The sequence below is a fragment of the Ochotona princeps genome, chromosome X (assembly GCF_030435755.1).
Source record: "Ochotona princeps isolate mOchPri1 chromosome X, mOchPri1.hap1, whole genome shotgun sequence".
In the NCBI taxonomy this organism is placed as follows: Eukaryota; Metazoa; Chordata; class Mammalia; order Lagomorpha; family Ochotonidae; genus Ochotona; species Ochotona princeps.
Genome location: NC_080865.1, coordinates 17,274,668 through 17,296,423, shown reverse-complemented (window position 1 = coordinate 17,296,423; position 21,756 = coordinate 17,274,668). Strand labels below are relative to the sequence as shown.

The following is a 21,756-nucleotide window of genomic DNA, read 5'->3' as shown; positions in this document are numbered from 1 at the left end:
CAAGTTTACAAATAACACTTTAATATGCTGCTTTCATTTCCTTTGGGCTAATTCCCACGCGCGGGGTGGTTGGGTCATATGGTAGATTTATTTTTAGATCTCCGAGAAATCTCCATTCTGTCTTCCATAATGAATGTACTAAATTTATATTCCCACCAATGTAGGGTACCTTAAGCCTGAGGCTGTTTGCAACTATTGCCTGCTGATAATGATGAGTACATCTTGACCACAGTTTAACTTTACACTAACAACTTGGATGTGAAATTGGCTTGGAGATGGTAGACCGTCAGTCAATATATAGAGATTCAATTTTGTACGTTTTTCGTGTCTAGTCTGTGGCAGTCACCTAGTATGTATTACTCCTTTTTAAAACTTTCTATCTTTAAAAACTGTGTGCATTACATTTGATTTTAAATGTTCTCAAAAGGGAAGTTACTTTGCATGAGAGATTTTAACCTTCTTTGCTACTGATCTATCTTCCTCCAACTGTGAAACTAGTTGAAGTTCTCAAGGCTCTCAAGAAATGACTACTCACCATGTTGTGATTACTTTTATAAAAGGAGAATAAAGCAATAAGAGAATTTTTATTACCCATGGAAAATATCCTTGAAAATACTTTCTTAGGGCCCGGCGGCGTGGCCTAGCGGCTAAAGTCCTCGCCTTGAAAGCCCCAGGATCCCATATGGGCGCTGGTTCTAATCCCGGCAGCTCCACTTCCCATCCAGCTCCCTGCCTGTGGCCTGGGAAAGCAGTCGAGGACAGCCCAAAGCTTTGGGACCCTGCACCCACGTGTGGGAGACCCGGAAGAGGTTTCAGGTTCCCAGCTTCGGATCGGCGCACACCGGCCGTTGCGGCTCACTTGGGGGAGTGAATCATCAGACAGGAGATCTTCCTCTCTGTCTCTCCTCCTCTGTGTATATCTGACTTTGTAATAAAATAAATAAATCTTTAAAAAAAAAAGAAAATGCTTTCTTAAATTGTGGAAGGAGAAAAGAGTGCTTAAATGTTCAAGAATGAGGTTTGTGTGAAACAGGGAACTTTATAGCCCACTAAAAAGAGTGTCCATGGTTCTCCTCTCATTAGCTTTATCATAAAGAACAGGCTTCATGGGAGTATATAAAATGGGGGCGGGCCTGGCACGATGTGGCTCAGTTGGCTAATCTTCCCCTTGCAGGTGCCAGTATCCCATATAAGTGCTGATTCATGTTCCTCTGCTCCACTTTCCATCTAGCTCCATGCTTACACCCTGAGAAAGCAGTGGAGGACGGCACAAAACCTTGGGACCCCACACTCATGTGGGAGATCTGGAGAAGGCTCCTGGCTCCAGCCTTCAGATCAGCTCAGCTCTGGGTGTTGCAGCGATTTGGGGAGTGAACCAATGGAGGACAATCTTTCTGTCTCTCCTCTCTGCAAATATGCCTTTCCAATAAAAAAATAGGGGAAAGACTTGAGGATTTAGTTAGGACAAGGGAAGATGAATCATTAAGCAGGGAAAGAGAAAAAGGAAGAGATGCAGAGAGGCTTCAGAGAACACAATGGAGCAGCAAGGACCCCTGGAGAGGAATTTGAGAGCAGGGAAGATTGAGAAAGACAGAGAGAGACAGTTAAGGTGCTCTTTCTTTTCTTTCTTTCTTTCTTTCTTTCTTTCTTTCTTTCTTTCTTTCTTTCTTTCTTTCTTTCTTTCTTTCTTCTTTTCTTTCACAAATATGCCCCGTTTCCTTTAATTACATGAGAAAAATGAATGCTGGCCTGAATTATTTTGTGTTTCAAAGTCCAGTTTGAAAAACAGAAAAACCAAAAGTTCTAGATTTCAGCAGAGAAAATGTCACACCAGGAAATTGTTGCACGGTGATGGAAAAGTGGAGAAGTCTAACAGAGGAACAGAGGCAACATAAATATGAACAACTACAGGAAGTAGTTGCTACCCCCCCAGCCTTAGAGACACCAGGAGAGGATAGTGTAACACCAGCTCAGGAGGCAGGGTGATCTAGCAGAGTAGAGAACTACAATGGTGCTAGCCCAAGGTTGCCAGGAATCAATTGGTGAAAGTTAGTGTCCCTATAGAATGTAGCCACTTGATGGATTGAAGACAAAAGCTAGGGGAAGAAGCACTCTGACTTCTGCTGTGCTCCCTCTCCTCCCATTAACCTAAATATGCAGGAAGTCAGCTAAGCAAGTATCACTGCAATGTAATTCTCTCTGAAACACAAAGAATGAGGAAAGGGTGGGAACAGATCTGACAGCAAAAAGGCAAGTTACTGAAACTTGTTTTGATTGTCCCACTGTGTGTGTTTGAACTCTATGTGGAATTGAATCATGAGACCAACTTCCCTTTATGTGGGATACATATGATCCAAGAGCCATGCAGGTCAGAGTGGAGCAAATTTCTGTGAATATTAAGTGAAAAACAATACATCTTTACTATTTGTTGTAATTGTAGAGTGTGCTCTGAGTAGTTCACAGAGAGCAACCAAAAGAACTTATACTTTTTCTTCTTTCTCTTTCACTCCTCCCATTTCTTTCTGTTTTCTCACCTCCCTGTTAGCTGTGGCTGTTAAAGGATCAGCAATTGTTCAAATTTTCAACTTGATCTGAATGTAGTCACTATTCTACTCTCCTCATCATATCTGAAGACTGAGTAGCAGCCAGAGGAAAATGCTACATCTATTTTTCCATCTGCAATATCAGACATGCCTTCATGCTGATTATGTTTAATCATTTAACGTAGAAGATGTTACAGCTCCCTAGGAACATGGTTGTCATCTGTAATTATTGATATACTTGCTACATTTTCATTACCTGTAGTTGATATAATTTTGGGTGAGGTTGGCACAATCAAGCTTTTGTGCTGGTATTATAGTTAAAAGTGTAGATTTTGAAGCTAATTGCTTGGGATTTCAATCCTAATTCCACTGTTTACTAGTTGTGTGACTGGGGTCAATTAACTTAAATTCTGTGGGCCCCAGTGTCCTTATGTTTAATGTAACTATAATAATTGAACCTTCTTTGAATGGGTTAAGCTGAGAGGATCACATGAAGCGATATGTGGATGTATAAGCATGTAATGTCCGCATGTGGATACACACGTACACTCATATATGTATTGTATTTCGACTCATACATTCCTATGTGTATATATGTTCTCTCTCACACACAGCATATGCAATTGACACTTAATAAACATCCTGTAAATACTAGCCATCACTTGTTGCTTTTCTCAACAAGGCTGTAAGTACTATGTCAGCCTGTCAAAAGATATTCTTCTTAAAATGTTTTATTCAGCACCAACACTAGTTTGAGGAACACAAAAATTGCTAGCAGATGACTGTTTGCGAAAGGTTAATTCAGTAAGAAAAATGCCTCCTATGAATTGCTGTATTATGTGTCTCTCAGTTGTAGAAACTGATTTTATTTTCTGCTTTGTTTAGTTGTGAATCTATCATTGTAGATTTTTTTTTTTGGTCACCTGTAGTTTTTGTGGTGTAAAGATTTAAATTTGCTATGGAAATAAGCTTTGCAGTTGACCAATGGTAGCCAATTTCTGATCATAGAAAAGGAAATAGATTGCCCCAGAGCTTTTGTTTTCATTTCCTCATGGGAAGGAGAAGCTTACTATAGAAGAAGTGAGGACACAGCACAGTGAACCTCTGCCAATATGGGGAACTGGATTGAGAATGAGGGGCTCTCCATCTTTGTCGTTGTAAGTACCAACCAGAGATAAGTTATGAATTGTCTCACAAATTTGGGTTCTCTTGGGAGCTTCAATATAACAAAGCTTTTTTATTTGTTTGAAAAATCATATTGAAACTGATTTATTTTGCAAACCAACATCTATCTGAAAGCTGAGATCATTGCTCCAAATTCCTTAAACCATTCATTGAGGAATGAATGTTATCAGGGGGCTCACTCCTGCTAGTTTATTTCTGAGTTCCTCCAGGGACGTGACTAACCAGTGCTTCAGAAAGGGAATAATAAAAGGTATTTCATGCTAATGTTCCCTGGTTCTGAGGTGTTGACTACTGTTTACCTGGAGACAAATATCTCTATGTCTTAATGTGTTTTTGCTACTTAAAAATAGCCAATTGGTATTTTAGTCCATTTGCCAAATAACAAAATAAGAGTGACACATGTGTGGAAATCAGCCCTTATTTCAGTAATTATACCCAATGGAAGCAAATTTCTCAAGTTAATATATATATATATATATATATATATATATATATATATATATATATTCTTTTCTCTGAGGTATGAACTTGGTGTATTTATGAAATTTTTAAACACTGAAGAGAAGGGAATAGAAATGTTACCTATACTTCTACATAAAAACAAATTATGTTGAGAAATATTGTTACAGAGAAACAATATTTCTAATCAAATATGTAGTAACAATATTTCTAATGAAATAGACATTAATTTCTGTATTTGCTGACATAAAGAAGATCAACTGTTCTCATTAAGATGGTGGATTTCAGCAAAGCAACCATGAACAATTTGGGTGTCTAGAAATGTGATTTCTAAATAGTCTTTCCAAATAGCCAAGGGAAGTACTATGCAGATGTCTTAAAAAAAAAAAACCCTTATGAATAGAGCTTTTGTGAGAATTCACTATGTCTTGAGTCTGAATTTTAGAGAGAGAAATTAGGGGCACAAATATAGTTAAAATAAAATGTTTTATTATTAGAGAATATCTTTTATCTCAAAGCATGTTCTAATGCGATATAGAATTTTTCTGCGTACTAGCAGATGGGAACATGATCTCTTATCACCATTTTAACAGATGTTTCTCCAGAAGACAAGTCGAAATTACACTTTTAACTCTTACTCCGATTTTTCCCTAAGATAGTATCTTCTTTGACATTATGCACTCATATATTTGGAATTAAAAACTTAGAGAGCTAGAGTAAGAAAGAGTGACAAGATCAGGAAACTGAGAACTTGCTCTTCCACCTTCCTCTTGGTACAGGGAGATTGTACTCCAGTATTTATGGATATTTAATAGCTTCAAAGCAGTTAAAAGAAGATCATTATAGCGGTGAAGGTAGAGGACTGGGCAATGCCACTGGTTGATAAAAATCAGTGCTTGGGATGTAATGAATTATCGCAATCTAGAAAACACATATTTATCCTGCTAAATATCTCTTCCTTCAGAAGTCAATAAGTAGAGTAGAAGATTTGTCACTTTACTTGATAAGACTCCACTTCCTGGAATGCTGTAGTAGAGGGAGATGGCTGGCGCTTGTGAAAGAACACGGTGTCCTACTGGAGGAGCAACAGCAATAGTGACATGTTCCCTTCCCTTCTCATTTTAAGAAAAGTTACCTGCTTTGATCGCTCTATTTAATTAAGAACAAAAGAGGTAAAAGATAAGCTAGACTGATAATACCTTAGAATACTGGCCAAGTAGTAAAACAATAAGAGATAATAATGTAGAATAGAAAAACTACAGTTATAAGAAAGAGCTAAGTCTAATCTGGTTACACCCAGTTTGGTAACCACCTTTGTAAAAGACTGAACTTGGGAAAGTCCTGACTCTTGTACGACTCCAATTTTGTGTCAAATCTTCTCATTGAAATATGAAAACTTCATGTAGTTCTTTCTGCTTGTGCAGCTGGTATGGCTGGGGCTGAATGTCTTCCTCTTCGTGTGGTACTACTGGGTTTATGCCTTTGGAAAGAAGTACTATTACACTACAAAACTTCTCGGAGTAAGTATAAGTTCCATGTTCTGAAATATTGCCTGGTTCACATATCTAGTCTGACATTCTTGTTCCTATTCTGTTTAACATTTTTAATATTGTGACCACTCCAAATGGTGCTATCAGTCTCATTCCAGCCAATGCAAAATAAGAGTGAGAGTCTCTTAAATACCATTCAATATAGGACAAACAAAAGTGTGGCAGAGGGTCCTACCAGGATCCCCCCCTTCTCAAGAACCAATTGCCATCATTTGGTTTAAAGAAGAAATCACATCCTAACTCTGAAATGGAAGACCAGGTTGGAGCAATCCATCTTGGGTGACACATGGGACACAAGTGAGGTATTACAACCATTGAGTAGGCCAGGAAAGTTAAGTCCCTTCAATTTCCTTGGGTCCTTCAATAATCTCAATTTCCTTGAGTGTCAGTCTTCTTCTTCATGACAAATGAAAATAATTACAATCACACATTCTCTAGAACACAAGATTTGTTATGTCACACTAAAACTGTGAATTGATTTCTTTGTTAATTATAATGTCTGCTAATTCTCACATTTAGTAATTCTAACATTATATCACATTATTATGTCAACTTACACTGATTTTTTTCTTCCTTCAAAATATGCAATGTCTTCAGATGTTATAAAGCTAATATCAAGTACTACCTCATACCACTTTAAGTTCCAAGATTCATCCGTGTGCTAAGACTATCTTGCTTAAAATATTTAAGAGGTTTAATTTTGATATCAGCTTGCCATTAATGATATGAACACTTAAGTATTTAGAAGGACAACAAACTGATACCTGTACCTTAGTTTGAAATGCTTGAAAAAATGAGTTAATGGATGGAGAGAGAAATGGAAAGACTGATATCTGATACAGTGTATACAGTAAAATATAAAATGTATATGTGCTGCCGAAGCGAGCACTAGTAAAATGTAAAGGCTACAATCATAGACATGGAAAAACAAATCTTCACTGCAAATGCCCTTCAACATCCCTTCATGTTTGAAAACTTTCATTATAAAATATTGGGTTAGGTAAAGGATCATTTGCTGTGGATGTGTGGCCTCCTACATGGAACTCTGGGAGTGGGGACAGGTGTGTACTGTGCTCACAGGAGTCACTTTGCTCTCTCTCTCTCGCCTTCTTCAGGCAGCACTGCCCTTGGCCAGGGCCCCTGCAGCCTGCCTGAATTTTAACTGCATGCTGATCCTGCTGCCGGTCTGTCGAAATCTGCTATCTTTCCTCAGGGGTTCCAGTGCGGTAAGAGCAAACATTTTACTAAGTTTCTCAAATATTCAAAGGCCATCAAGTAAAATGTTCTTTCTCAGGAAAAGCAAACACCAATGATTTGGGTGAATTCCAGCTGTTGCATAATACTCATGAGTGAAATGAGGCCCTATTCTTCAGTTTTTGTTTTTTTTTGGGGGGGGGGCAGTTGTTGTCTGCACTGAAACTCTGTAATGAAACTCCCTAGGCCAAGCATTTAACTTGGAAAATAAATTTAAAAATCAAACAACCTCTACCTTGATAATAGTGGTGAATGAAGCATATATGTATAAAAACAGCTTTATGAAGCTAGCATAGACATTTGAAAATTAATCTTTCAGTGTCATTAAAGTCATTTAAATCAGGCAAAATATATGTTGTGCATGATATTCCAAGTACATGGAGTTGGTGGGCAAAGAATCACCTGCGTTGGACAATGATTAAGACGTGTTGGTTCCATGGAACTGAGGAGTGAAGAGGTTTCTAAACGCTTAGGTCTTGTTACACCTTCACTTCAACAATTTAGTGAACCCCCAGTGCTGGACAGGGAAAAAGCCCCATTTAAGCAAGAAGGACCTTTGTCCTTCTTGTTGTGCAACTATCTCACTGTTTTTATTAGACAATTTAAGATGAGGATCAGGAGCTTAGAGTCTACACACATACTTAAGTCATTATGACACAATTCAAAATATGAAGGGTCCCACCAAATAGGATTGGTTCCACTACAAATAAAAACCTACAGAGAATGAAAGAAAGGAGAAATTTTATCAAGGCAGGAAATGAAGAAAGCCTTCTTAGGGAAAGTGGCATCAGAGATGGGCATAGAGGATAAATAACCACCTAGCAGGTGTAAATGTGAGAGAAAGACGTACCAGGAAAAAATGGCATGTGCAAAAGCACAGGAAATGTTAAGGGAAACTTATTCTTTTAAATGATTTATTGTTTATTTGAAAGGCAGTTATATATAAAGGAGCAAAGAAAAGAGGGAGAGAGATCTTCCATTTGCTGATTCACTCCCCAAAATGTCCACAACAGTGGGGGGCGGTGTGGGGATGGGCAGGCAGAAATCAAGCATCTAGAACTAACTCCTTCTGGGTCTCCCATGTAAGTGCTTGGGACCCAACCACATTTTTGCTGATTTCCCAGGAGCTTCAGCAGGGAGCTGGATCAGAAATGAAGCAGTTGGGACTTGACCCGGTGCTTACACGGGATGCCAGCATTGCAGGCATCAATTTAATCCCCTATACCACAAAGGCAGCCCTAGGAAATCTTATTCTTGTAAACCGAGTGTTAGCATGACTTGCCACTCCTTTTTTGGATTTAAAAAAAAATTAATTAATTTTTGGGGGGCCATCTCAGACTATACTAAATGGATCTCCTGGGGAAAACAAGGATTTATGCCCATTTTACTGACTCATGGTTACTAGTAGCCCTTGTTTCTCCTTTAGATAAAATATGTGTATTTTTATATGTTTGATAAAATATATGTGCTTTTTAGTTTTTAAAATATATTTTATGTAGAAGTTATTTATGGAAGACAGCAGCAGACAACTTATTTTATGACAATGTAAATATTGTGTAGGGCAGATGTGTAAGATGAGGTTGGAAAGGAGAATTGAGATTATGCTGATAAACTAGAACCTTAAAAGGCATCACTGACGACTTAATAATGAGTTAGGTGCTCATAGAATATTTAGTGGAGGAAGTGAACTAAACTGTCAATAACAAGTATAAGCTGCCTTGAACTCTCTGGCTAGCTTTCCTAGCCATAGTCAATTCACATTGATCCACAGCTGTTGCTCTCTTATTGAACATACACTAAAAAGCATAAATAGGCCATAGATAAGCATTTCTCATTAGTGAGGTTTTTTTTTTTTACAAAATGTCATTTCATCTTAAACTAACTGCAAAAATCGAACACTCACCAGCTTAACTTTAAAGTAAAAGTTGACAGAAATGGTGCTAACATTCTTACTTCATTAGAAGGATAAAAGGATGAGAATAAGCATTTGGCATGGTGCCAACTTGAAATGCACACATCCCATACAAGAGAGCCTAGGTTGAAGTCCCAGTTTTCTTTGTGACTCACCTCCCTGCTGCTGCATGTTCTAGAAGGCAACAGGTGATGGCTCAAGTATATAGGTCCCTACCATCCATGCGGGGGACCCGGATTGAGCTCTGGGCTCCTAGCTTTGGCCTGGCCCAACTTTTCCTGTTACAGGAATTTGGGGAGTGAATCAGCAGATTGAAGACCTCTCTCTGCCTGCAAATTTTAAAAATAATGGAGAAAAAAAGAAGAATGCTGACAAACATTTAAAGATATTCCAAAAAGAGTCAGAAGTTAGTATTAGACATCGATTACAAGAATTTTCAAATTATCTCCTCAGTGTGAGAAATGACAGAGATAAAATTTCACCAGATTTAATTTTTTATTTAGCTACCTACTGTAAAGGACAATGTGTATCATTTACAATGTATCATAGTTGCCCAGTGAACATTTTTAAAATGAAGGCAATGCATTGTAGCTTTTTGTTTTTTTCAGGCGATCCATTACTATTTATTCTCCTTACCCCTGTTTGAATGCTTTCTATTTAGAGGAAGTAAGGCCTGAGAAATCAGCAGTGTTTTCACCAGAGTGGCTTATTAAGAAATCCTTGTTACCCCACAAACCTAAATTGCAGCACTGTTGAGCTAATAGGACCCATGAACAGTACATGTTGTAATGCCAGCCTTCAGGCTTCTGTGGCCCAGGCACAAAGATCCACATGAACTTTTCAAATGATATAGACGAAAGGAGGTGGCTCTTCAAATCACAGAGAAGCTCAACTCTGTCATCGGATCTATCTTTGTATAAAACAGTAAAAAAAAAAAAAAAAGCTAGCAGCAAGCAGCAAGCAGCAAGCAGCAAGGATTTCTCTTTGACAGACACATCCATTCTTCTGGGATTTGCTGTCTGAAATGCAAATTCTGCAAATTAAACTTATTTTTAATACCCAGAATTAAAATGAGCCAGTGTAGTTTGACTAATGTTGGAAATCACAGTAGCTGCTACTTGTGGAAGCTTCTTTGAATTCATGTCATGAAATCTGCACATCAAGCAAGCGAGGTGGCAACAAAACTAAAAAGCAATGGTTGGGTTCAAACCCTGGTCTTCATGCTCCCAATACCCATTCACCTTTCTATGTACCATTTAAACTTCGTGAAATTCTCCTAAGATGGCATTATGAGCTTCGAAATCAATCTGTTGGAGTATGTCAAATAAGCTAGAGTAAAAATGCTGTAAGTTCAAGAACTTATTAGTAGGACACTGAGAGAAGCAAGCAGCCACAGAACCTCTCTTCAGTTTCTAGGGGTGTTAATCATTGCTTTGTAAGTTTTCTGGTTAACTGGCATAAGGAAGTCCCAGGGTCACATCCCTCACCAACCCTAAACCCCAAGAAACAGGGCTATCAACTGGCTTTGTTGAGAGAGATGGAAAAACGATGCGTCTCAACATATACTAGGTCCTGAGCAAACAAGCCCCCAACTGGAAGTACAGAAACTTAATTTCTAACTGGATGGCAGTCCTTATTTTAATATCAGAAAGAAACAGGAAGGTGAGAGGGTGAGGTCTTATCTGTTACCTTATATAGTCTGGGAGTCAGAGGCCCTGAATATGGCTCTATCTTTAACCATGCGGTCTAGCGCAAGCCTCTTGGGCTTTCTGTCTGGTAGATTTTTGGTTGGTAATTTTGCCTTTGGCTGAAAACGAGTCAGGGTTATATTTTTAAGATTTATACATATGCTGATCAAGTTATGGTAATTAGCATTTCTATCTCCTTATCAATTCCTTATATTTGGAGCATTCAAGCTGCTTTCTTCTAGCCATCCATAAAATACTTAATGTTTTATTGTGAATCACAGTGACTCCACCACAAAGTGGAATATTAGAATAAATTACTTGTGTTTAAAGGTGTTTCAGATTTACCTCATAAATATGTATAACTATTATATATTAATGAAAAATGTATAAAGCCATGTGGACTGGAAAAAATTAAAATTAATTTAAAAATCAAGATCAATGGCCTGGCACAATGGCTCAATTGGCTGAATCCTCACCTTGCAGGCGCCTGGATCCCATATGGGCGCCAGTTCGTGTCCTCACTGCTCCACTTCCCATCTAGCTCCCTGCTCGTGACCCGGGAAAGCAGCAGGACGGCCAAAGCCTTGGGACCCTGCACCTGCGTGGGAGACCTGGAAGAAGCTCCTGGCTCCTGGCTTCAGATCAAATCAGCTCCGGCTGTTGTGGCCACTTGGAGAGTGAATTAGCAGATGGAATATTTTTTTTCTGTCTTTCCTTCTTTCCATAAATCCTACTTTCCAATAAAAATAAAAATGAATCTTAAAAAAAACCGAGATCAAATAATGCAAATATAAGAAGGAATGTGTCATTCTAAAAGTAGTTGAATTGATTGAGTCTTTCAGTGAGTTTTCAGTTAACAAATTACTGATGAAAATCATTTAGGTGCTAGGAAATCACTTGGAAAACATAGTGCAGAGGGAACTGTGGATGGATTCTATCTTAACAAACTTAGTCTTTTGGAAGAGATAGTGAATAAATGTGACATTTCAGAACTATAGATAGAACTATGCAAATAAAGTAGTGTTCTTCATATTTATCACATGCTCTACTGTCACCAGGTGTGACATTTACTGTCAGCTTCTGTGCCTATGTTTGGTAGATTCAAGACCAGATTTTACAACCTGTCATGTCTTGCATAAAACTATCTAATTGACATCTGTTAATGGTTTTGATAGTGAGACCACATGTACCTAAGCCAGAGCTTTTACATTTCCGCACCATTCAGGTTATACTTTATTAAATATATACTTCTTTTTAGTTCTACTCCTCATTTTTTGAAATGTATTTTCTCACAGTTTCAATTGAGCGAAAGAATCTGCCTATGTGACTCAATAATCTTTGCATTAGAAAGGTAGTTTATTAAAATTGAGCAAGGCTCTCAGTGACAGTAATGAAAAGGTCTCCCTATAGAAGTTAATAGCAAATATTACGGGACTATACTACATATAATTGGGGCGGGGGAAATGACAGGAGTGAAAAATGGGTAGGGAGAAAGAGGAGGGAAAGGAAGAACCTCTATACCTACAAAACTGTATCTTTGAGAAAAAAAAATTTTAAAAGCGCAAAGAATTTAAAAATTGAAAAAAAAAATTAATGGCAGAAACAGGAGGTATTCCGTGAGGAAACTATGGAGCATCATGGCAACTTGGGTAATTGGTAAGTGGTGATAATTCAGAAGTGACTCAATTCATAGACATGGCACCTACATCCAGAGAAGAAATAGAATGATCCTGGGACATAATAGACAACACAGGCCTTCCTTCCCGCTGATCATCCTTCCTTCTTTTTTGGGAAGTGTTGAAGAGGTAGTACTCTTGAAAGCGCAGTATCAGCATGACTTGTGGCTTCCCTTTGGTTTGTTTGCCTTTTCTGACCACTTCAAAGAGGGTAGCTGGCAAAAATTGAGCTCATTAGTGGCTAGTAGCCTTTTTTCCTTTTAATAAAATCTATGTGTTTTATATTAACTAGCTTTGAAAAACTGTTAAGATAAACATAGTATTGCTGAATGGATATGGTATTTCTCAAGCACATCTCTCCATCGTTCCAGCATTCAGTTTATATTTCCTTAAGACTGTTAAAGCTGTTAAGCAATACTGAAATCTATTGTTTCATATTTCTAATAATCCATATTGATGATGATGAAAAGGATAAGAACCATGGAGACAAAGTTGGGACCAATACAAAACTTCAGAGTCAGTATGAAGTAGATGTGAATTTGTCTCAAGTTGCATAACAGTTTGTTGGAAAGTAAAAAAGAAAATGGTGTAGGAGTTATAGATGGGGGTGGGTAAATAAAATTTGTATAGGTTTAGTCATTGTTGACTTAAGGCCAGTGAAAGTGTAATTTATTGATTCAAACAAATAAATATTAAAGGACCTTTAAATGAACACGAAATACTACCCTACATACAGGAAGTTTATAGCCTCTAGCTAGAGATCACGCCACAATGCCTGAAAAGTTAATGATACAAAATAACATTTTATTTAAATATCTATAAATTAGTCTATGCAGCAAATCTATAAGGAAAGAATTATAATAAGTATACAGGTGAGGAAATAAGGCTGAGTATATTGTTAAAGTTCATACAGCTAATTGGTAGTGCAGGGAACCCATACAGGTATATCTGAAGGCAAAACATGCTCTCAAATGTAATGCAGTAACTCCCATTCTCTGATTCTTAGGACTCCAATCTAGCTTCAGCACTCCAGTAAGACTACAAAGATGACAATTGTCTATTGCTGACTGTAAATGTAGTGGTTTCAAACAACTCTGACTTTATTAGTTGTCAGTTTTTAAGTCACATTCCAGCACTCTGCAGCTGGGTGCTCTGCTCATGGTATCACAAGACTGAAATCTAAGTATCTACTGGGTTGAATTCTCAGTACAAATTCTCTTCCAAACTCATTCTCTTGGCAGAATTCAGTTTGTTGTAGCTTTAGTACTGAGGTCACAGCTTCCTTGCTGCTGGGCATCCAGGAGCTATTCTCAGGTCCTAGAATCCCCTGTGTGTTCCCTGCCACAGGTCCTGCTCCATCTTCAAGCCAGGAGCAGTGCATTAAATCTTTGTTACACTTCAAATTTCTGACTTCCTCTACCCATGCCTTGTAGATCCAGTTTTAAGGAGTCCATGTGTGATTGGCTCAGGCTCACCCAGATAAGCTCCCTCTTAAAGTCAAGTTGAATCTTTAATTACCTTTGTGAAATCTTTTTTTGTCATATTATGTAAGAAAATCACTGGAATAATATCATACATAGTCACAGCCCTCATCCAAAGTCAAAGGGAGGAGGTTATGTAAGGTCATTGGGAGTTATTTTGGAATAACTCTAAGAAACCACAGAAGAAACAGGAAAATACATACTTATTTAAAGTTGCAAAGGATAGAAAGTAGCAAAATAGCCCTCTGCCCTTGAAATAAAAGTAAAACCAAGGTTACATATCAGAAAACAATGATAACTACTCTTTCAGCAATAAGCTATTTAAAACAGAAAACCCCTTTTTAAATTTGAGATTTCTTTAAAGATTTATTTATTTTTATTAGAAAGGCAGATTTACAGGAAGGAGAAACCCTTATTTTGAAGGTCTGAATCACCACTCAGTTTCATGGATGCTATAGTGGTAGCTTACTGGGTAATGCACCCATGATTTGTTCCCTTCCCTTTCTAGCCTTACTTCTACTATCCTCATTTTCTGTGATCACCTTCTGATGCACTTCAATTCTTGTCTCAGATTTTCAGGCACTCAGCATAATAGTGACTATATCCTTGCATTTGGTTTGCTTCGGTAGATAGGGCCATGAAACTTTGGTAGACAAATAACCTTGAAATCCAGCCAGTGAGGGATTTTGTTATTTCGTTTTCTTAGCTGTAAAATAAGGACCATAATATGTATCTAGTTGCCTTAAATGGGGGATTGATGAAAGATAAATGAGTTGGCTCAGAGAAGACACTCAGTAAAGCCTATTCCTTTTTCCAGTTTTCTGGAACCCCCAGTGTCTTCCCTCTGTGTACTTTTGTATTTCCAGGAATCTGTTTTCATCGTCTAAATAACCTGCTCTCTCTAGGTGTGGCTAACCAGAAGCTAGTGACATAATAACAGTTATCCGTGCAATTATGTATCTCTAAAATTTTTTGAACATTTTGTTATAATTAAGTAAGCCAAATATTAAACACCCCTATGTTTAAGTTGAATGCAATGCTTTAAAAATATATTGTATTTTAAATTCTTACTTTTATTGCTGCTTCATTCTCCTTTTCTTAAAGTTCTCTGAATCACAGGGGGAGTACATTTAGAACAAAATGGCCAGAGCAAGCAAATGATTTTCAGGAATGCACTGCTCTAATCAACTTTTGTTTTGTTTTGTTTTCTGATTTGAATATGAATCTGATTCAAATCCACATCTTGTAACATATACAGAAAGGACAAATAAATGCCATTTTAATGTCAATATGATTATGTAATTTGTGAAATATAAGAACATTAATAAACTCTGGTATCAGATGGCCTCACTTAAATCTCAGCTCACTTATCTATATATGCTGTGTGACCTCTGGCAAGGTATCCTGTGTATGCGTTTGTTTCCTTATCTGTTACAGAGTATTGATAATGGTATCTTCTTTGCCGTATTTTTTCCTCTGAATTATATGCTGATTTCATTTACTCTGGGTATATTCCCAATAGTAAGATGACTGTATCACATGATAGCTATATTTTCAGATTTCCAAAGAATCTCCATACTGCCTACCATAGTGGTTGTACTGGTTCACATTTTCCTCGACAATGTATTATGGTACCTTTAAAAAGATTCACATCCTCACTGGCACTTGTTATTTTTTTATGTTTTGAATGAAAGCCATTCTAAATGGCTTGATGTGAAATTTCACTGAAGGCTTTTTTTCTTTTTTTTTTTTTTTTTTTGTTTTTAAGGCTTTTTTTCTAAAAAATAATTATTCACTTGTTAATTGGAAAGGGAATGAGAGAGCGAGAAGGAGAGAGGTAGGGAGGAAGAGAGAGAGAGAGATGGATTGGGTCCAGTCAAATTCAGGAGCCTGAAACTCCATCTAGGCCTCTCATGTAGGTGACAATGGCCCAACCGCTGGGAGCATCATCCACTAGTTTTCAAAGCACATTAGTAGGGAACTGAATTGGAATGGAAAGGCTGGGACTCAAACCAGCACTCTGTTATGGGATCTGGTTAAGCAATACTTAACCCATTGTGCCAGAACACCTATCCACCTCACAGGATTGATGTAAGACTTAAATGAGTCAATATACATAAGACACTTAAAGCAGTTCTTTTCACAAGCTCCTGAGAAATACTGGTTACTGTTATTTATGCTATTATTTTGTCAACGATATTCCTTATGATGTCTCTCACCTACATGGGAAAGTCAATCTTTTTCTTCCTGTATTGTGTCATGGAGAAGTATTATTTAGGGACTGTCCACTTATTCCAGAACTGTTCACTTGTCTGTATCCCAATTAGAGTGTCAGGTACGTGATGGCAGCCTGTTCTGTGTTAATTTCCATGTCTGCTGATTTTTGGAACTGTGTGGTTAAATATGTTTACTTCCAAAATTCTTGTTTTTATATCATTAAGCAGTGACTTTCAGGAGAGACTTTATGGCACTGGTATGAAAGCAGAAAAAGAACTGGTGAAGTTGGCTATGTCACTCCACTAGCTGTTTGACTTGAGGTATATGATAGTATCTCACTGAGCCCTAGTTTCCTCATCTATCGAATACAGTGTAAAGTGTTAGGGTGGTTGTGAGAATCAAATGAGACAATATACCTCAAATATCTAGAACATTGAAGGCTTTCTCATTAATAATTCTTATTTTATTCCTTCTTCATTTCTCCAAAGTGCTGCTCAACAAGAATTCGAAGACAACTAGACAGAAATCTCACCTTTCATAAAATGGTGGCATGGATGATTGCACTGCATACTGGTAGGTATTTCAAAGAAATTTTGAACCAAATTTTTATTGTTCTTCGATGATTTTTTGCAAGAGTTCAGCTTTCATAGGTTAAATATGCTCAGATAGGTTGTAGTTTTTAAGAGTTCTTTTAAAAAGTATTTACCAACCTTTTTGTTGTCTCAATATTAGAGTTTCTTTAGCTATTAAAATTTTTACATCTTAGAATCTGTCTAAATGAAATTGTGCCATGGGAAAACTCAATCCAAGCATCCTCATTCTTTTCCATCCCTTTCAGCATCACAAATGTCTGTTAGTACACAAATGAGAGCCTTAATTCATTCCACCAAAGTGTTTGGTTGCACACGTGGGTCTGTGGATATTTTTTGCAGTAAATCTGTAGGAGCCAGAGCTCATAAATTAATAATCCCTTAAGATGTTTCATATTAGCTAAAATATCTTCATTATGGTGATGATAATAATGAAATTTTATGTGTATATGTTATATATAATATACATGAGTATGTTATATATAATATATATGAGTTTGCATGTAAACATATATATTTATGTACAATTATTAGGCTGGTGTTTCAGTGCAAAAGGTGAGTATCTGGGTCCATATCCAATGTCGATCAAGTATGCAGTCAGTGTTCCAGAAAGTAGATATGCAGTGATGATCACAACAGATTTTTTTAAAGATTTATTTGTTTTTATTGGAAAGTCAGATATACAGAGAGGAGGATAGACAGGGAGGGTAGATCTTCTGTCCGATGATTGCCTCCTCAAGTGGCCGCAATGGCCGGAGCTGAGCCAATCTGAAGCCAGGAGCTTCTTCTGGGTCTCCCACACAGGTGCAGGGTCCCAAGGCCTTGGGCCGTCCTCGACTGCTTTCCCAGGCCACAAGCAGAGAGTTGGATAGGAAGCAGGGTCGCCAGGATTAGAATCGGTGACCATGTGGGATCACGGTGCATTCAAGGCAAGGACTTTAACCACTACGCTATCGCACTGGGGCCCACAGCAGTTTTTTATTCATCCTCAGAGTTCATCCCTAGTCCAAGTAAAATAGCTTAGATTACAGATACAACATCTGATTTTTCTCTTCTTCTACCAGGACATGCAGGCTTTTTGAGATGTGGCAAATGAGCTAGCTCAAAGGAAATGTGTGACAGAATCTTGTTAGAAAGTAGTGTAGTTAGTGTCACAGATTTGGGTACCAAACTGCTTCTGTTGCTTCCTAATTGGTGACCCTGGGCAAGCGTTTAAATAAATGGATGTCTTAGTTTTCTCATCTTTAAGATGAGAAGAAATTAAATAGTACCTACACCATTGAGGCAATTACAAGTTAAGTAACTAAAGAACTCACACAACAGCGTGTAACACCTAGTAAGACCTGTATATGTGTTTGTTAAAATAATACATTCAGTTTCCTTCTTAAGAGAATCGTGCTTTGAAACTATTGGTTTGTATCAATTCAATCACATTTATCAATAATTTCAGAATCAGATAAATGGGCCAGCTGGCAGTCATAAAATTCCTGAAATTTTTCTCTGAGTACAACCGTATTGGGGGGCGAGGGATGATGTGGGCATAGCAAAGCACCATCCTTAGAGAACTAAGGTTATTTTTTAGAATCTTAGAACGTGATTAGGTCTCAGGTGCATGTAGTTCAAGATCCTCATTTTACAAGTGAGGAAACCAAGACGCAGAGAACTGAAGTGATTTTTCTCACAATCACATAATTGGACAGGAGATTATCTACTGTATTAGCCTGGCTTTGCTGGTTCTGCAGACCCAGCTCTTGTTACTAAGTGTCCTGGGCCACCTTAGTGTCTCCCTATGGCATCATAGAATCAGATGCTGTGGAAGGAGTTAACAATAAATTTGTACATACCACTAATCCTCTTTGTTTCTCTTTGCTGCTTTCTTTAGCAATTCACACAATTGCACATCTGTTTAATGTGGAGTGGTGTGTGAACGCCCGAGTCAACAATTCTGATGCTTATTCAATCGCACTCTCTGAAATCGGAGACAAAAAGGGTGAAACATACCTCAATTTTGTTCGAGACAGAATCAAGGTAAGCCTTTCATTTCCTGATTCAATTGTTCACTAAGCGGTTAAAATTGAGGACTAGTTTTTAGTTAGTGAATGCTGTGAGCAGAGCTGGAACCATAACAAAAGTTGGCTAATCACAAGAAGGGTAAATCTGTAGGTTATAAGACTGAATATAGAAAGAATGTCTGCCGCTTTCCTGACCCCATGTATGGAGGGGCTCTGGTTGTTTCCCAGACGCTTAAACTTACCTGTGAGAATGTGCATTCAGAGATTGTAATATCTCAGGCTCCATCTTGGCCAGTCCCATCAGCAAAGAAAACCAGGATCATGTCTATAGTCAAACAAATTTAGATTTATTATCTGCTACAGCAAATGGAACCTCACACTATGGGGGTGTTAGGATGAATTTGATGTAAGATTTAGACTGTCAGATGATTTGGGGGAGAGTTTAGGAAAGCAAATCTTCGATCTGTATAGTTTATGGTTCGGTAGCTTAATATATTTTTCTAGGAGGCAGAAGTAACAGAGGGGGGCTAGATTTTTAACAGGTTAAGAGACAGCAGTTTCCTCCATTTTGGTCTGAGCTCAGACATGATTTCAGAGTGGTCTTATTCTTTTTGCATTCCAGCACAGTCAGAGTGACCTAGTCCAATGTTGGTGTTTTGTGAAATAAGCAGGAAACACCCTTGGCTTGGCAATAGTGTCAGACCAGCCACCAACTGGCAGGTGTCAATGATGCCTTTCTTTCTTTCTTTCTCTCTCTCTCTCCCACTTCCTTCCTTCTTTCCTTTTTGTTTTTTATTACACACAACATCTGAGGGGTGGCCCACTAATTATTGTGCCTTGAGAAGCCTGGTGCGTTGGAAGTAACTCAACAGTTCTCCAGGAGCAATCACAAGGATATCCAGAGGAAAGGACTTCTTCCCTTTTCTCAGAGGAAGGGAAGTCATCGGGAGAAAGAGAGAGAGAGAGAGAGAGAGAGAGAGAGAAAGAGAGATGCCAAGCAATATTCATGTGCCCAAAAGGCTTGAAAAGATGGAAGATGGTTTAATTATATTGAATTCCAAACATGTTTATCTCATCTGCTTCACTTCCCATCCTGCTCTCTGCTAATGGCTTAGGAAAAGCAAGGGAAAATGGCCCAAGTGTTTAGACTCCTGCACTTACATGGGAGTCCGAGATGAGGTTCCTGACTCCTGGCTTTAGCCTGGTTCAGTCCTGGCCATTGTGGCCACATGAGAAGTGAACCAGCAAATGGAGACTCTCTCTTTCTCTCCTTTTCTCTCTGTAACTCTCAAATAAACAAACAAATCTCTCTCTCTTTTTTTAATCACAGAAGACATTATTTTGTGAAAGAATTTATTATACTCAGACTGACATGAAAAAATTTCATCTACTTAGGGACAAAATTAAACAGCATCAAAGTAAACAGAAATTCCTCCCCTATCATATTTTGCATACTTTTCTTTTACAATGGTTGTAATTTGCCACATGACACTTGAGACTGGTAATATAAAATGCTATGGTGAACTGACATTGTTACTCTGCCTAGATCTCTTTGGATCGTTTTTACTGTATCTGTACTCTTCCACCCTTCTGTTGCTTTCATTTTCAATGACCTACACATGTACTCTCTCTTCAGAGGCCTGCCCTGGAGATTAGAGTCCATTGGCCTATATGCTCATAAATCAAGAAGGACTCACCTAGATGGTTCTCTTTCCCTGGGTAGTCCTTAGTCACTGACGCATGAGTGCTCATGATGTAAACACAGATTCCTCTCTTTGAGTCAGGATAAACTCTGAGGCAGAACTTAGCCTGCAGCATCTCCCTCTAGGATCCAGCTGAATCTCTCCCTGCTAAGACTTTTCCTGATACTATCCCTTTGCTTGACTTGTTCCATTTTCCTGTTCTATCCCCCATTAGCTTACTCATTTCTCTTGGAGTAGATTTTTTTCTAGATCAATTTACCATGACGCTTCATCTCAGGCCCTGTTTCTGGCAAGCCCAACCTAAGATGTTAGGTGTTTCCAGAATATATTTGCCAACAAAGCACCCCCCTTCCAAATCAAAGGCGAAAAAGTGCCAGATACTTTCAGAGCACTTTATACTCAATTGGTTTCTTTTATTTGATATTCACTTAAATTGTTTAAGCATATCGATTCATGTTTCCTAGGGCATTTTAACCGTTTAAGACATTTTTAAATGAAGAAATGTCTATTTCAAATCCAGAAATCTGTAATGAATGATAAGGACTATCCAAAGGGTTGTGAAAGTACCTATTGCACAATACACTGTGCATTTCATCAAGAGGTACTCCTGCTTGAGAGCCTTCCATAGTATGTAATGTATTTGCATGTGTATGTGTTTATATTTTACAGAACCCTGAAGGAGGCCTGTTAGTGGCTGTGACTCGGTTAGCCGGCATCACTGGAATTGTCATTACACTGTGCCTCATACTAATCATCACATCCTCCACCAAAACCATCCGGAGGTCTTACTTTGAAGTGTTTTGGTACACACATCATCTCTTTGTCATCTTCTTCATTGGTCTTGCCATTCATGGTGCTGAGTAAGTATTTGAACGCTAACTCCAGGGACTTAATATCCCTGGTGTTTTTAGATGTGGTTGTCTTAATGGAAGCTCAGCAACCTTGCTGGTGAGTGGCCAAACTGCCTACTGAGGGTACGTGAAATTACAGCAGATGGTCAGTTCAATAAAAACCACTCAGCAGCCCTTTTGGGGGGGTTATCCAACCAGTTGGTATTGCGACAGTAGTTATTTATAGCAAACCTGACAAAAACACCAAACTCTGAGGATAAGATGTGTTGAGGGCGCAGATAGGGTCCTCGATGCCTTTAATAGTGTCTATGTGACTTAGTCAGTATTGAATTAGACAAAACCACAAAGTAGATGGGTTAATGGTTAATCAGTTTCAAGGGATTTGCTGCAGTTCAGTTAGGACTTAAGCGGACTTAAGCCAACAAGCATTTATTGATTGCCTACTGTCTGTGAGGAGCTATCTCAGGTGCCATGGGAATGCTAGTAGGAAAAAATACATGGATTTTTCCTTCAAATATTCTACTCTATTAAAGTTAGCTACTAATTTCTATTGAGCACTTGTTCACATCACAGCAAGTGCTAAGGATTCGAAATGAAAGTTTTTCTTAATCCTTAAAATAGATAGATGCTCTCAC

At 38.1% G+C, this 21,756-nt stretch overlaps 1 protein-coding gene across 1 annotated transcript in view; it reads left to right on the top strand.

Moving 5' to 3' along the window:
* Nucleotides 1–3,587: 3,587 nt before the first annotated feature.
* The window catches only part of LOC101520179 (cytochrome b-245 heavy chain), a 31,512-nt gene continuing 13,343 nt past the window's right edge, over nt 3,588–21,756 (top strand). The window contains exons 1-6 of the mRNA XM_004587838.2: nt 3,588–3,700; nt 5,612–5,707; nt 6,853–6,963; nt 16,454–16,538; nt 18,438–18,583; nt 20,940–21,130. Of these exons, the coding sequence (XP_004587895.1) occupies nt 3,656–3,700; nt 5,612–5,707; nt 6,853–6,963; nt 16,454–16,538; nt 18,438–18,583; nt 20,940–21,130 (674 nt within the window). The 5' untranslated portion in view covers nt 3,588–3,655. The remainder of the gene's footprint in view (nt 3,701–5,611; nt 5,708–6,852; nt 6,964–16,453; nt 16,539–18,437; nt 18,584–20,939; nt 21,131–21,756) is intronic.